The following is a 16,295-nucleotide window of genomic DNA, read 5'->3' on the forward strand; positions in this document are numbered from 1 at the left end:
AAAAGAAAAAAGTGTTCATGGCTTTACAAAATGACATAATAAATAAAGGTCAAAGAGTGTCCAGAATAAAACAGTTTCATCCACTGAGGCCTGATGGTGGCAGTACTGGAGGGTTTCACCACAATCATTTTCAAGGCAATCTGCCCAACAGCAGGGCAAGTTTTTATTGTTAAATGGTGGATTGACAGATTATGTAATACTGCATTTCAATGTCCACATTAATTGATTGATTGTTAAACCTTCACTTCATTAAACAGTTTTAGTTCCTCTATAAACCAACACTTAAAAATAAAAATAACTGAGAAAGCAACAGTTCCTGTTTTGGATAGAAGAAGAAGAAAGAGAGAGACAATGTGTGTGTGTGTGTGTGTGTGTGTGTGTGTGTGTGGGTGTGAAGCATTCAACCAATGTGTGAATAAGTGTAAGCAGATCTATCAAAAAGCCTGAAACTTTGTATCTCCAAACTCTATTGTTCAAACAAAGAAACAACAGGATTATTTTGTGTGTATTCATAGTTTATCTGAATGTTATCATAAATCTAAAGATGAGACAGTTCTGTCGTCTAGCTGTTATAAGATCCACCATGTTTCATAAAGAGTCAAGTGAATTAAAGGGTGTGTATGTGTGATTCTTTGCATGTTGTTACTTCCTGAATGTTTTCAACTGACACCAGACGGACGTCGGACCGAGAAACACTGCCAGCAGCATCAGTACAGTGTACTACGTTATTGTACTTATCTACCATAGTTAGTGCTGCATATTTTACACGTACAGCAGCATAGTAACCGATCAGCACAGTGCAGTAAAAGTAAGTGAAGTGCAGCTACTCTTTAACAGTTTCAGTCCTCTCAAGATGTCCACAGATATTTATGCCAAACCGGATTTATTCAAGAAGGTCAGATACACCAGAAAAGAGGAGGGAGACAGAGAGGAGTGGCAGGAAAATGAGGTGGAAATCTATGAGAGTGCAGACGATATTGGAATACATCATTTTCAGTCACATGATGGAGGTAAGTGAGAAACTATGACAAATCAATATTATTTTAAAAATAATGCTTGTCTTGTTTGATGGTGGGTGTGCCCTTTAAATCGTGTAAACTCTCAGTTTACTCTTAGTTTAGACACCTTCCAGAAAGCTTGTTTCCTTTAAGACACAACATTTATCTAATATTCAAGGGCTTTCTGGCATCATATCTATTGGTTGTACTAACATTTAACATCAGACATCATTTCTGAGATTTGAGGAAGTATCATCTCCAGTAAAGACAGCTTTACAACAGGGTAGCAACAGAAATGACACGACAGGAAGAAGCAAAGTGCTGCATGACAAGATCTGTTGAATGTTATTATTAGTACAGAGGATGAGAGAGGCTGAAGAGGTGATGCACAGCTGTAACAGCTTTCTGTTGAAGCTCAGTTGTGCAATTCAATGATTCATTATAACTCAACATTTAAGATGAGCTCATATTTTGGTTCATACAACAGTGTTTAAATGATATTTTTTAAATCTGTCTAATGTTAAGGCTTTTAAAACAACTTGTTCACAGTTGTGTACAGATGTCACCACAGATCAAAGCAATGAATCCACAGAGTAAAATATCTTCGCAGCAGAGGGGAATGACACACTCTCTGTGTGTTTTGTCGCTTCAGGACCGCACAATGAGAAACAACCTCCAGCCGTCCAAAGAAAGCTGTTCATTGCTGCTGTTTTCTGTCTTGGAGTGCTGTGCTTTCTGATGCTGACTGCAATCATCCTCCTATCCACATACTGTAAGATAAAATACATCCCACAACAAATGCATTTAGAAAAACTGGTACAACTCCTGCATGTCTATGAAACACATTGATTGTATAAGTTATTTGTCAATATGACTATGACAAAGAAATTTGGTTGTAACACAATTCCGATATATGGAAAAGTCTTTGTTCTGTGTAAAAATGTATTGAAGGCCCTCCTTGGTTTTAAAATATATATAAAACACCTCACAGTACTTTGACTACTTCTGATATCGATAGAAAAAGTTCTATATCTGAAATCCCTTACAAATTGAATCTACACCTCCTTCCTCATTAAATATCCTGAATCTCTGATCAATGCAAATACTGTATGTGGTATTACTCAAATTTTCCTGCTGGACACAAGATGTCTCCTACCTCACTGTCAAGTTTCCACATCACACTTGTGGATGCTTAATATTGGACCAGAAATGGCTCCAAATTATATGTGATGTCACAGATCATGGCCTCTTAACATCAGATTTTCAATGAACTCAGAAAATATACAATTAATATGAAATGTTAATGTGAAAACAACTTTCTCCAGTCAAACTCGCAGCCCAGTCTTCAGGATATTATGTTAGCAGTTAACATAGTTTCTGAAAACAACAGTAACGTCCAAGGTTGACATTTGTACCAGACGTGTCACATCACATTCACATTATTAGCCACCTGTAGTGGCAGGAAATGGAGGGAAGGTGGTGGCGTTACTATATCCAACATGCAAACAAGTGACAGGAGTTTGAGTCACACCACTGGATATTTTTAAAGGTCTCCTGGTGTATGAAGGTGCAGGACCAGCAGGGGGCAACAGTGACGGGATGAACTCATATAAAGTGCCAGAAAGTCTGCGTAGGGAGGAGGTTGGGGTTAGGATGGGTTTGAAATTCACCCAGAAGACCAAAGTTTGAATCCTGTGTGAAGCTAACAGCCAATGGTGACTCTTTAAAGGAAGTAGAACATTTTCAAGCCAAACCATGACCTCTTCCTAAACCTACCCAAGTAGTTATGGTGCCTTTATTTTGAAAGTGTACCCAGATGTTGCATATTTATTTTGAAGGAAACATTTTCTGTGGAAACAAAAAGAAGGTTTATTGTACTAAAAACACAAACCCATTTAATTTGAGTAACAAATGAAGCCTCATCTTTGGCTGAAGAAGACTGTGTTTCTTGTGAAGGATCAAAGGCAGTTCTGAGAGGAGGAAATGTTCATTCTTTCAATGTCCACATGAGATGTGAGTCTGAACCTGTCCTTTAACAGCAAAATATACCACATAACTAAAAATCATTTTCAGAATACACTCTTTGAACCTCATTTAAGCACAATTACTTGATGTTGTTGATCTACTCTGGTTCTCATTCATACTTGAAAACTGATAATCCACTTGTTATGACACCTCCATATACTGAACAAGACAGGTTAAAGGACAAGTACACCAAATAACTAAATTCCCCTTTGGAATAGTGAGGGTGATATTTCATTATGCACAGGAAGCAAGATAGTTTGTCTTCAGTATAAAGCAAAATGATTTGTTTGTGTTTCTTACTTTGTTCTGGTTCTCACCAGATATTTCAGTCACTTTGGAAAAAGACCAGCTGAGCAACAACTACACCCAACTCCAGGAAACAGTTTCAGGTAAGAAAAAAGTCTCAAAACAGATAAGGAAATACCAAATATACAGGATCCAATTTTACACCAAGCTGAAAAATGTTTGTATTATCTCACTGTTTATCTATTGTTGTGTTTCTGAAGACATTACAGCCAACAACAGTCAGCTGCAGAGCAGTTATGAAATCCTGAGTAAAAATCACAGTCAGTTAGAGGATGAAGTAAAGAAGCTGAAGGACAAAATTAAAGGTGAGAAAAATTTAAAATGAGCAACTGTAATGTGAATTTATATAATATAACTTGACTGTGCTTCAACTTTTAATTATAACTGTTTCATGTTGACATGTTTTGCTACATGGATATTTCAGACAGTCACAAATGAGATATTAAATCCTGAGTGAAAATACAGAGTAAACAGTGTGAACAGGGAAAGTGATGATCAAGAAAGATCTTAAACTAAATAGAGAAAACAAGAAGTCAGTTTGACACAGAATGACATGAAATCTATCTTTAAAACACGTGTTTGACATTAAGAGATGAGGTGTCCTGACGGATGGACGAGATTTGGATGCAGCTGTTACTTTAGATCCAATCAGAAGAGAACGTGGTCTCAGAGCAGAACTGACTGTCAGAGCAAAGGAGCAGATCTGGTGGTCATAAACAACAAAGATGAAAATGTGAGTGTGTTTGTCAATGAGTGTGTGTTAGTAAAGTGCCTCTAATTCAGCCTGCTTTGACTCTGTCATTTGGACCTGTTTTCCTGTCAATATTATTTTCATATTTCAGACTGTGTGTATTTTAAAGCTTGGTTTTGTAGTTTTGTTTGCAATGAAACATTTTAATAATTATTTATATTTAACAACATTTCTTTACTACAATAGAAAAACTGAATTATGAACAGAGAAATGATTTTTGTCTCTTGTTAAATACCAGAAATGTGTCAGTGGCCTGAACATGTATGAAGAGTCCTGGATTGGTCTAAAGACAGAAAGGTCAACAGGAACATACCGTTATGAATGGAAGTGGGTGGACGGATCACCGCAGACAGAAATGTGAGACATTTTAAAGTTTTTATTTCTTTCACATTTCCATCGAAGTAACCGCTTATCTTTAAAATAAGTGTGTTCTCAAACTGAAAAATGAAAAAAGTGTCTGTTTGTGAGGAGGTGTTGAGCTGCTTCATCAACCAGCACTACAGTTATAGTTTATATTACAGTATGTGCTCCAGGATCATATGTTTGAAGGAGAAAACGTCTTCTCAACTCTGTCAAATAAATGTGAATATTATTAATATTATCAACTTAAATGAGACACAATGATTGGGAAACCATCTTTGTGTTTCAAATCAGTGAATCTATAATCTTTCTTTTTCTGATTCATTCCTGCAAATGCTAATCACATGAATTACTGAAAACAGAAAGACAAGATTACTACACATATTGAAGAAGTTATTGAAAAACTATGAATAATTAAAGAAAACATAAATATTTGAGGTAAAATTCAACAACTTATTTCAAATTGAAAATAATCAGAAGTTTCTGCTCTGTTTAAAAGGAAAATGTTATTTTGTCCTACAGGTTTTGGGCATTTGGACACTCAGTTGCTTCATCAGACCAATGCGCAACATGCTGCAATCAACAAGGACAATGGACACGAAGCTATTATCTATATACTAGGCCCTATATCTGTGAGAAAAAGATTTCTTGCATTCTATGATGACAGAAGTGTGTAGTGTTGAGATCAGCTCTGTAAACTCAGACACATTTACATGTATTGTGTGTGACATGCTAAATAACCTGGATCACACACATATTGTTCCTCTGCCTTACATGCTGTATAATCTGATTGGAAGTGATCCAACACAACTACATGTGTATTACTTACTCTGTAGCTCTGCAGGATTATCACAATAAAAGCTTGTCTTTACTCTGGTTTAGTTGATTCATAAGTTTGTATTCAGTTCGATCTGTCTGCGTTCAATATGTGAAAATAATGCCAAGTTTTGTCTGAGTCCTCTTTGATACACCAGCTGCTAATTTTCAGTGTGAAGCTTCTACAGGAGACTGAAACATGCTTGAAGGTTTATATTCTGCCTCTTTAGCCTGTGTAATGTGCTTCTGTCCAATTCACATGATAATTCCATGATAAGGACATTTTCTAATCTTAATCAAGGCCCCATTTCAACTTCATTTCAACTGTCTCATATCTGGATCAAACCTAGAAGCAATTTAACATTGGTCATTCATTTTGGATCTTTGATCTGCACTCCTACACACTGTTTGCATCTGTTATCTCTCCGTGGGTCACAAGTTGTGCATGTAGCAGAGCTAACTGAAAAAACAACAGCCCAGTAGCATCACATTTCCTGTGTCATATACGTATGTGTGAGTAAACTGTGTGGTCAACTGTGAATGCAGCTCAGGACAGTATGTGTGTATGTGAACACAAACTTCTGCTTTATAGTGAAAACCTTGTATTTCCTCAAAGTCACTGTCAAAAAATAAAGACAAAAAACAGCTTCAGTTTGTAGCTTCAACTATATTCATATTGTTTATTTGAAGAGTGTCTTGATTCTGATGAGCAAACCATTAAAAGTCTAATTTTGAAACAATTTTAAGTGAAGTGTGTCTTTTCATGTGTTTAGGTGTGATCTGTCCTGGTGTCACTTCCTGTGTTAGAGGCTGTCCAACTCAAAGACAGACAGCAAAACCAGACAGTGAAACCTGTTCAAGAATAGCTTCAGTTAAGTTTTCAGTTTGTAAAGATGTCTGCAGAAATTCTTGCTGCACCAGATTCCAGCTTCAATGTGAGATTCACCAGAAGAGAGAACAGAGGAGAGGAGATGGAGGTGGAGATCTTAGAGGATGAAGAGCATCACGCTGATCTTGGGTCACAACAAGCCAGTAAGTCTTAAATGATGACTATTGGACAAAGGGAAGTTAGTTCAAATGTTTATGTGGCTATATTTAAATTAAATACTGGGTGAAAATTATCAATTCATCCATCAGTTCACCATCAGTCACCGCTGACTACGGGTCATTATCAGCTGTCTTGGTGCTCTAATCTGGTGTAACGTCAGTCATTATTCTTATAGAGGGAATGACAATGAGCAACAGATACTCCACAGTTTACAGTGGCCACTTCAAACTTCATCAGACATAATAAAAATGTTGTCTATGTATTTTTCTTCTGTAGGATCAAACACTGAAAAGAATCGTGCAGCTGTCAGAAGAAGCTGTTTCAGAGCTCCTGCAGTGACTCTGGGAGTGATGTATCTTCTCATATTGGCTGGAATCTACATACGCTGTGAGCAATTCAGTTTTTAATCCAAACTGTCATATCTTGATGATTTAGTAATGTCATGTTTTAGGCTCCTCTCAGTTAGATAACACAATAGGTGCGTGTTCATCTTTATTATCATCGTATCACTTTCTTCCTGCGATCAGAGTTTTGTCCAAGAGACATTTCAGGAAGAACACTGAAGCTAGTCAGCACAGGTTGTTTCTTGTTTCACTCTGTGTAGAAGAGGAAGTTAACATTATTTATGAAGACAAATACATAATCCTACACAATCCATACACTGTTAGGTGAGCATTTCTCTGAGGATGTATAGAAGGTTACATGTACAGAGGTAAATATTGTACATTCAACTGTAGTCTGTGAGCTTTAGTTACTAGTTATTTTTTTACATTACAACATTTCATTCACGTTGCTGGTATGTCTCATGGTTTTTAAACGACTATTAACATCATTGTCAGCTCTGACTTAACAGTTAATGTTTCTGCAAAACCACAGATCAGTTAAAACTGGACGTTTCTTTATGTTGCAACTGAACGTTTCATTAGGTTGAATTTTCTATTTCACTCATAATAATTTATGATTTAGGCACAAAAACCACTTGCTTATGGTTAGGAAAATGTCATGGTTCGGCTTGAAACTGGTTTTGGTCACCACAAAAACCACTGGAAATATCTGCAGCTCTCCTTAAGAAACACCGGGTTTTGTCTTCACGAGAACAGAAATGTCTCCAGATGTCCTTAAAAATATTCAGTGTTGTGAGTCGAACTACAGTCGTCCGTTTGGCTGTAATAACACCACCACCAGCTGCAACAGCTGTTTCAAGAACAAGAAGAAAAAAGACAGTTTTGACTGAAGGAGGGCTTTAAATATTTATCTGAAGATTTTATGATTCTTCAGCAGTCTGAGGTATAAAAATCAAGTGTCCCGCCCGATCTAACATATGATTGGCTGCCTGAACAAGAGGGATGGTTCTGTGTGTGCTCGCAGTGGCCACAAAGAAAAGTGCTGCATATTATACACGTACAGCAGCATAGTAACCGATCAGCACAGTGTAGTAAAAGTAAGTGAAGTGCAGCTACTCTTTAACGGTTTCAGTCCTCTCAAGATGTCCACAGATATTTGTGCCAAACAGGATTTATCCAAGAAGGTCAGATACACCAGAAAAGAGGAGGGAGACAGAGAGGAGTGGCAGGAAAATGAGGTGGAAATCTACGAGAGCGCAGACGATATTGGAATAAATCATTTTCAGTCACATGACGGAGGTAAGTGAGAAACTATGACAAATCAATATTATTTAAAAAATAATGCTTGTCTTCTTTGATGGTGGGAGTGCCCCTTAAATCGTGTAAACTCTAAGTTTACTCTTAGTTTAGACACCTTCCAGAAAGTTTGTTTCCTTTAAGACACAACATTTATCTAATATTCAGGGCTTTCTGGCATCATATCTATTGGTTGTACTAACATTTAACAATCAGACATCATTTCTGAGATCTGAGGAAGTATCATCTCCAGTAAAGACATCTTTAAGACAGGGTAGTAACAGAAATAACACGACAGGAAGAAGCGACGTGCTGCATGACAAGATCTGTTGAATGTTATTATTAGTACAGAGTCGAGGGTGAGAGAGGCTGAAGAGGTGATGCACAGCTGTAACACAGCTTTCTGTTGAAGCTCAGTTGTGCAATTCAATGATTCATTATAACTCAACATTTAAGATGAGCTCATATTTTGGTTCATACAACAGTGTTTAAATTATATATTTTAAATCTGTCTAATGTTAAGGCTTTTAAAACAACTTGTTCACAGTTGTGCACAGATGTCACCACAGATCAAAGCAGTGAACCCACATGGTAAAATATCTTCATCCTCCTATCCAAATACTGTAAGATAAAATACATCCAACAACAAATGCATTTAGAAAAACTGGTACAACTCCTGCATGTCTATGAACCACATTGATTGTAGAAGTTATTTGTCAATATGACTATGACAAAGAAATTTGGTTGTATCACAATTCCGATACATGGAAAAGTCTTTGTTCTGTGTAAAAATGCATTGAAGACCCTCCAGACACGTTTTAAAATGTATATAAAACACCTCACAGTACTTTGACTACTTCTGATATCGATAGAAAAAGTTCTATATCTGAGATCCCTTAGAAATTGAATCTACACCTTCTTCCTCATCAAAACATCCTGAACCTATGATCAATGCAAATATGTGGTATTACTCAAATGTTCCTGCTGGACACAAGATGTCTCCTACTTCACTGTCAAGTTTCCACATCACACTTGTGGATGCTGAATATTGGACCAGAAATGGCTCTAAATTATTTGTGATGTCACAGATCATGATCCAAGGCCGCCTCTTAACATCAGATTTTCAATGAACTCAGAAAATATACAATTAATATGAAATGTTAATGTGAAACAACTTTCTCCAGTCAAACTCTCCGCCCAGTCTTCAGGATATTATGTTAGCAGTTAACATAGTTTCTGAAAACAACAGTAACGTCCAAGGTTGACATTTGTACCAGACGTGTCACATCACATTCACATTATTAGCCACCTGTAGTGGCAGGAAATGGAGGGAAGGTGGTGGTGTTACTACATCCAACATGCAAACAAGTGACAGGAGTTTGAGTCACACCACTGGATATTTTTAAAGGTCTCCTGGTGTATGAAGGTGCAGAACCAGAAGGGGGCGACAGTGACGGGATGAACTTATATAAAGTGCCAGAAAGTCTGCGTAGGGAGGAGGTTGGGGTTTGGATGGGTTTGAAATTCACCCAGAAGACCAAAGTTTGAATCCTGTGTGAAGCTAACAGCCAATGGTGACTCTTTAAAGGAAGTAGAACATTTTCAAGCTGAACCATGACCTCTTCCTAAACCTACCCAAGTAGTTATGGTGCCTTTATTTTGAAAGTGTACCCAGATGTTGCATATCTATTATGAAGGAAACATTTTCTGTGGAAACAAAAAGAAGCTTTATTGTACTAAAAACACAAACCCATTTAATTTGAGTAACAAATGAAGCCTCATCTTTGGCTGAAGAAGACTGTGTTTCTTGTGAAAGATCAAAGGCAGTTCTGAGAGGAGGAAATGTTCATTCTTTCAATGTCCACATGAGATGTGAGTCTGAACCTGTCCTTTAACAGCAAAATATACCACATAACTAAAAATCATTTTCAGAATACACTCTTTGAACCTCATTTAAGCACAATTACTTGATGTTGTTGATCTACTCTGGTTCTTGTTCATGCCTGAAAATTGATACTTCACTTGTTATGACACCTCCACATACTGAACAAGACAGGTTAAAGGACAAGTACACTAAATAATTGAATTCCCCTTTGGAATAGTCAGAGTGATATTTCATTATGCACAGGAAGTGAAGTACTTGGTCTTTAGTATAAAGCAAAATGATTTGTTCGTGTTTCTTACTTTGTTCTGGTTCTCACCAGATATTTTGGTAAAAGACCAGCTGAGCAACAACTACACCCAACTCCAGGAAACAATTTCAGGTAAGAAAAAGTCTCAAAACAAATAAGGAAGTATCAAATATACAGGATCCAATTTTACACTAAGCTGAAAAATGTTTGTATTATCTCACTGTTTATCTATTGTTGTGTTTCTGAAGACATTTCAGCCAACAACAGTCAGTTACAGGATGAGGTAAAGAAGCTGAAGGACAAAATTGAAGGTGAGAAAAATTGAAAATGAGCAACTGTAATGTGAATTTATATCATATAACTTGACTGTGCTTCAACTTTTAATTATAACTGTCTCATGTCCTTGACATTTTTTGCTATGTGGATATTTCAGACAGTCACAAATGAGATATTAAATCCTGAGTGAAAACACAGAGTAAACAGCCTGAATAGGGAAAGTGATAATCAAGAAATAATCTTCAACTAAATTGAGAAAACCAGTAGTCAATTTGACACAGAATGACATGAAATCTATCTTTAAAACACGTGTTTGACATTAAGGGAAGAGGTGTCCTGAGGGATGGACGAGATTTGGATGCAGCTGTTACTTTAGATCCAATGAGAAGAGAATGTGGTATCAGAGCAGAACTGACTGTCAGAGCAAAGGAGCAGATCTGGTGGTCATAAACAACAAAGATGAACATGTGAGTGTGTTTGTCAATGAGTGTGTGTTAGTAAAGTGCCTCTAATTCAGCCTGCTTTGACTCTGTCATTTGGACCTGTTTTCCTGTCAATATTATTTTCATATTTCAGACTGTGTGTATTTTAAAGCTTGGTTTTGTCGTTTTGTTTGCAATGAAACATTTTAATAATTATTTATATTTAACAACATTTCTTTACTACAATAGAAAAAATGAATGATGAACAGAGAAATGATTTTTGTGTCTTGTCAAATACCAGAAATTTGTCAGTGGCCTGAACAACATGTATGGAGAGTCCTGGATTGGTCTAAAGACAGAAAGGTCAATAGGAAGTAGTTATGAATGGAAGTGGGTGGACGGATCACCGCTGACAGAAATGTGAGACATTTTAAAGTTTTTATTTTTCTCATAAATCCATCAAAATTTTGTTTGTCACTTAAGTAAGTGTGTAAAAAAAGGTCTGTTAGTGAGGAGGTGTGGAGCTGCTTCATCAACCAGCACTACAGTTATAGTTTATATTACAGTATGTGCTCCAGGATCATTTGTTTGAAGGAGAAAACGTCTTCTCAACTCTGTCAAATAAATGTGAATATTATTAATATTATCAACTTAAAGAGACTCAATGATTGGGAAACCATCTTTGTGTTTCAAATCAGTGGATCCATAATCTCTTTCTTTTTCTGATTCATTACTGCAAATGCTAATCACATGAATTACTGAAAACAGAGAGACAAGATTACTACACATATTAAATTAGTTATTGAAAAACCATCAATAATTAAAGAAAACATTAATATTTGAGGTAAAATTCAACAACTTATTTCAAATTGAAAATAATCAGAAGTTTCAGCTCTGTTTAAAAGCTAAACATTTTCTTTGTCCTACAGCTTCCAGGCATCAGGACTACAAGCTACTACATGGGACCAGTACGCAGCATACTGCAATCAACAAGGACAATGGAGACAAAGTGGATATTATGATAAGAAGTACTGGATCTGTGAGAAAAAGATTTCTTGCATTCTATGATGACAGAATTGTGTAGTGTCTGGATCAGCTCTGTAAACTCAGACACATTTACATGTATTGTGTGTGACATGCTAAATAACCTGGATCACACACATATTGTTCCTCTGCCTTACATGCTGTATAATCTGATTGGAAGTGATCCAACACAACTACATGTGTATTACTTACTCTGCAGCCCTGCAGGATTTTCACAATAAAAGCTTGTCTTTACTCTGCTTTAGTTGATTCATAAGTTTGTATTCAGTTCGATCTGTCTGCGTTTAATATGTGAAAATAATGCCAAGTTTTGTCTGAGTCCTCTTTGATACACCAGCTGCTAATTTTCAGTGTGAAGCTTCTACAGGAGACTGAAACATGATTGAAGGTTTATGTTCTGCCTCTTTAGCCTGTGTAATGTGCTTCTGTCCAATTCACATGACAATTCAATGATAAGGACATTTTCTAATCTCAACCAAGGCCCGATTTGAACTTAATTTCAACTGTCTCGTATCTGGATCAAACCTAGATGCATTTTAAAATTGGTCATTCATTTTGGATCTTTGATCTGCACTCCTACACACTGTTTGCATCCGTTATATCTCTCTGTGGTTCACAAGTTGTGCATGTAGCTTAGCTAATTATGAAGATATCAGTGCGATAGAATCACATTTCCTGTGTAATATACGTAAATGGGTGTATAAACTGTGTCTGCAACAGTGACTGCAGCTCAGGACAAAAATGTGTATGTGAACACACAAACTTTATTTCCTAAAAGTCACTGTCAAAAAATAAAGACAAAAAAACAGCTTCAGTTTGTAGCTTCAAATATATTTATATTGTTTATTTGAAGAGAGTCTTGATTCCAATGAGGAAACCATTAAAAGTCTCATTTTGAAACCATTTTAAGTGAGGTGTGTCTTTTCATGTGTTTAGGTGTGGTCTGTCCTGGTGTCACTTCCTGTGTTAGAGGCTGTCCAACTCAAAGACAGACAGCTGAACTACACAGTTAAACCTTCAAGAACAGCTTCAGTTAAGTTTTCAGTTTGTAAAGATGTCTGCAGAAATTCTTGCTGCACCAGATTCCAGCTTAAATGTGAGATTCACCAGAAGAGAGAACAGAGGAGAGGGAGAGGAGATGGAGGTGGAGATCTTAGAGGATGAAGGGCATCACGCTGATCTTGGGTCACAACAAGCCAGTAAGTCTTAAATGATGACTATTGGACAAAGGGAAGTTAGTTCAAATGTTTATGTGGCTATATTTAAATTAAATACTGAGTGAAAATGATCAATTCATCCATCAGTTCACCATCAGTCACCGCTGACTACGGGTCATTATCAGCTGTCTTGGTGCTCTAATCTGGTGTAACGTCAGTCATTATTCTTATAGAGGGAATGACAATGAGCAACAGATACTCCACAGTTTAAAGTGGCCACTTCAAACTTCACACCAACATAATAAAAATGTTGTCTATGTATTTTTCCTCTGTAGGACCAAACACTGAAAAGAATCGTGCAGCTGTCAGAAGAAGGTGTTTCAGAGCTCCTGCAGTGACTCTGGGAGTGATGTTTCTTCTCATATTGGCTGGAATCTTCATACGCTGTGAGCAATTCAGTTTTTAACCCAAACTGTCATATCTTGATGATTTAGTAATGTCATGTTTTAGGCTTCTTTGAGTTAGATAACACAATAGGTGCATGTTCATCTTTATCATCATCGTATCACTTTCTTCCTGCGATCAGAGTTTTGTCCAAGAGACATTTTAGGAAGAACACTGAAGCTAGTCAGCACAGGTTGTTTCTTGTTTCAATCTGTGTAGAAGAGGAAGTTAACATTATTTATGAAGACAAATACATAATCCTACACAATCCATACACTGTTAGGTGAGCATTTCTCTGAGGATGTGTAGAAATCTTAACCAGGGACCAACAATAATGTTTCTTGCCACTGGCCCAGTCTGATGAGTCTGTTGAGAATCTACTGGTCCAAACTCATTTTTTACCAGCCCTGAATGCAGTTTGTACTTGGAGTACTTCTACTCCATCACAGAGGCAACTATTGTACTTTCGACTGTAGTCTGTGAGCTTTATTTATTTATTTATTTTTTCTCGCCATTACAACTTTTCATTCACGTTGCTGGTATGTCTCATGGTTTTTAAACGACTATTAACATCGTTATCAGCTCTGACTTAACAGTTAATTTTTCTGCAAAACCACAGATCAGTTAAAACTGGACGTTTCTTTATGTTGCAACTTTATGTTTGTTTAGATTGAATTTTCTATTTCTCTCATAATAATTTATGACTGAGGCACAAAAACCATTTGGTTATGGTTAGGAAAATATCACAGTTCGGCTTAAAACTGGTTTTGGTCTCCACAAAAACTACTGGAAATGTCTGCAGCTCTCCTTAAGAAACATCCAGTTTTGGTCTCCACCAAAACAGAAATGTCTCTGGTGTCCTTAAAAATATCCAGTGTTGTGAGTCGAACTGCAGTCGTCCGTTAGGCTGTAATAACACCACCACCAGCTGCAACAGCTGTTTCAAGAACTAGAAGATAAACACCGTTTTGACTGAAGGGGGGCTTTAAATATTTGTCTGAAGCTATTACTTCAGCAGTCTGAGTTATGAAACTCAAGTGTGTATCTTGGTCCTGGTAGGATGTTGGTTCAATGCTGGTCTGTGTCCCAGCCAGGACAGTCCCACACCAAAGCATGTAATAGACCCAAAGGTCCACTAGAGGACAGCAGCGAGTGTCCCAGTTTGCCTTGTCTTGGTGTGAGAGGTACCAGCATGTACGAAGGCGCAGAACCAGAAAGGGGCGATAATGACGGGATGAACTCATATAAAGTGCCAGAAAGTCTGCGTAGGGAGGAGGTTGGGGTTTGGATGGGTTTGAAATTCACCCAGAAGACCAACGTTTGAATCCTGTGTGAAGCTAAAAGCCAAGGATGACTCTTGAAAGGAAGTAGAACATTTTCAGTCCGAACCATGACCTTTTCCTAAACCTACCCAAGTAGTTATGGTGCCTTTATTTTGACAGTGTAGCCAGACGTATTGTATTTATTGTGAAGGAAACATTTTCTGTGGAAACAAAAAGAAGGTCTATTGTACTAAAAACACAAACCCATTTAATTTGAGTAACAAATGAAGCCTCATCTTTGGCTGAAGAAGACTGTGTTTCTTGTGAAGGATCAAAGGCAGTTCTGAGAGGAGGAAATGTTCATTCTTTCAATGTCCACATGACATGTGAGTCTGAACCTGTCCTTTAACAGCAAAATATACCACATAACTAAAAATCATTTTCAGAATACACTCTTTGAACCAAATTTAAGCACAATTACTTGATGTTGTTGATCTACTCTGGTTCTCGTTCATACTTGAAAACTGATACTTCACTTGTTATGACACCTCCACATACTGAACAAGACAGGTTAAAGGACAAGTACACCAAATAACTAAATTCCCCTTTGGAATAGCGACAGTGATATTTCATTATGCACAGGAAGTAAGGTAGTTTGTCTTCAGTATAAAGCACAATGATTTGTTTGTGTTTCTTACTTTGTTCTGGTTCTTACCAGATATTTCAGTCACTTTGGTAAAAGACCAGCTGCAGACCAGATACGACACCCTGAGCAACAACTACACCCAACTCCAGGAAACAGTTTCAGGTAAAAAAAAAAGTCTCAAAACAAATAAGGAAATACCAAATATACAGGATCCAATTTTACACTAAGCTAAAAAGTTTGTATTATCTTACTGTTTATCTATTGTTGTGTTTCTGAAGACATTACAGCCAACATCAGTCAGTTACAGGATGAGGTAAAGAAGCTGAAGGACGAAATTAAAGGTGAGAAACATTTGAAATGAGCAACTGTAATGTGAAATTATATAATATAACTTGACTGTGCTTCAACTTTTAATTGTAACTGTTTAATGTTGACATTTTTTGCTATGTGGATATTTCAGACAGTCACAAATGAGATATTGAGCAAACAAATGAGAGTAAACAGCCTGAATAGCGAAAGTGATGATCAAGAAAGATCTTAAACTAAATAGAGAAAACAAGAAGTCAGTTTGACACAGAATGACATGAAATCTATCTTTAAAACACGTGTTTGACATTAAGGGATGAGGTGTCCTGACGGATGGATGAAATTTGGATGCAGCTGTTATTTTAGATCCAATGAGAACAGAACGTGGCCTCAGAGCAGAACTGACTGTCAGAACAAAGGAGCAGATCTGGTGGTCATAAACAACAAAGATGAAAATGTGAGTGTGTTTGTCAATGAGTGTGTGTTAGTAAAGTGTCTCTAATTCAGCCTGCTTTGACTCTGTCATTTGGACCTGTTTTCCTGTCAATATTATTTTCATATTTCAGACTGTGTGTATTTTAAAGCTTGGTTTTGTCGTTTTGTTTGCAATGAAACATTTTAATAATTATTTATATTTAACAACATTTCTTTACTACAATAGA

General features: G+C 36.9%; 2 protein-coding genes across 2 annotated transcripts in view; one reads left to right on the forward strand and one right to left on the reverse strand.

Annotated features, from left to right (window-relative positions):
• Positions 1-16,295, reverse strand: part of rnf139 (ring finger protein 139) — a 53,970-nt gene that overhangs the window by 29,387 nt on the left and 8,288 nt on the right. The window lies entirely within an intron of this gene.
• Positions 731-6,063, forward strand: LOC140994101 (C-type lectin domain family 12 member B-like). The gene is made up of 7 exons (XM_073463677.1): positions 731-1,010; positions 1,651-1,770; positions 3,344-3,412; positions 3,530-3,634; positions 3,920-4,062; positions 4,319-4,437; positions 6,030-6,063. Exons 1-7 carry the CDS (start codon positions 854-856, stop codon positions 6,061-6,063), a joined length of 747 nt encoding a protein of 248 aa, XP_073319778.1. The 5' UTR covers positions 731-853.

Source organism: Pagrus major, chromosome 3 (assembly GCF_040436345.1).
Source record: "Pagrus major chromosome 3, Pma_NU_1.0".
Lineage (NCBI taxonomy): Eukaryota > Metazoa > Chordata > Actinopteri > Spariformes > Sparidae > Pagrus > Pagrus major.

Coding starts and splice junctions, on each gene's coding strand:
- LOC140994101 (XM_073463677.1), top strand. CDS start 854: ATGTCCACAGATATTTATGCCAAACCGGATTTATTCAAGAAGGTCAGA. Junction 1,771..3,343: donor CATCCTCCTATCCACATACT/GTAAGATAAAAT, acceptor GGTTCTCACCAG/ATATTTCAGTCACTTTGGAA. Junction 3,413..3,529: donor ACTCCAGGAAACAGTTTCAG/GTAAGAAAAAAG, acceptor GTGTTTCTGAAG/ACATTACAGCCAACAACAGT.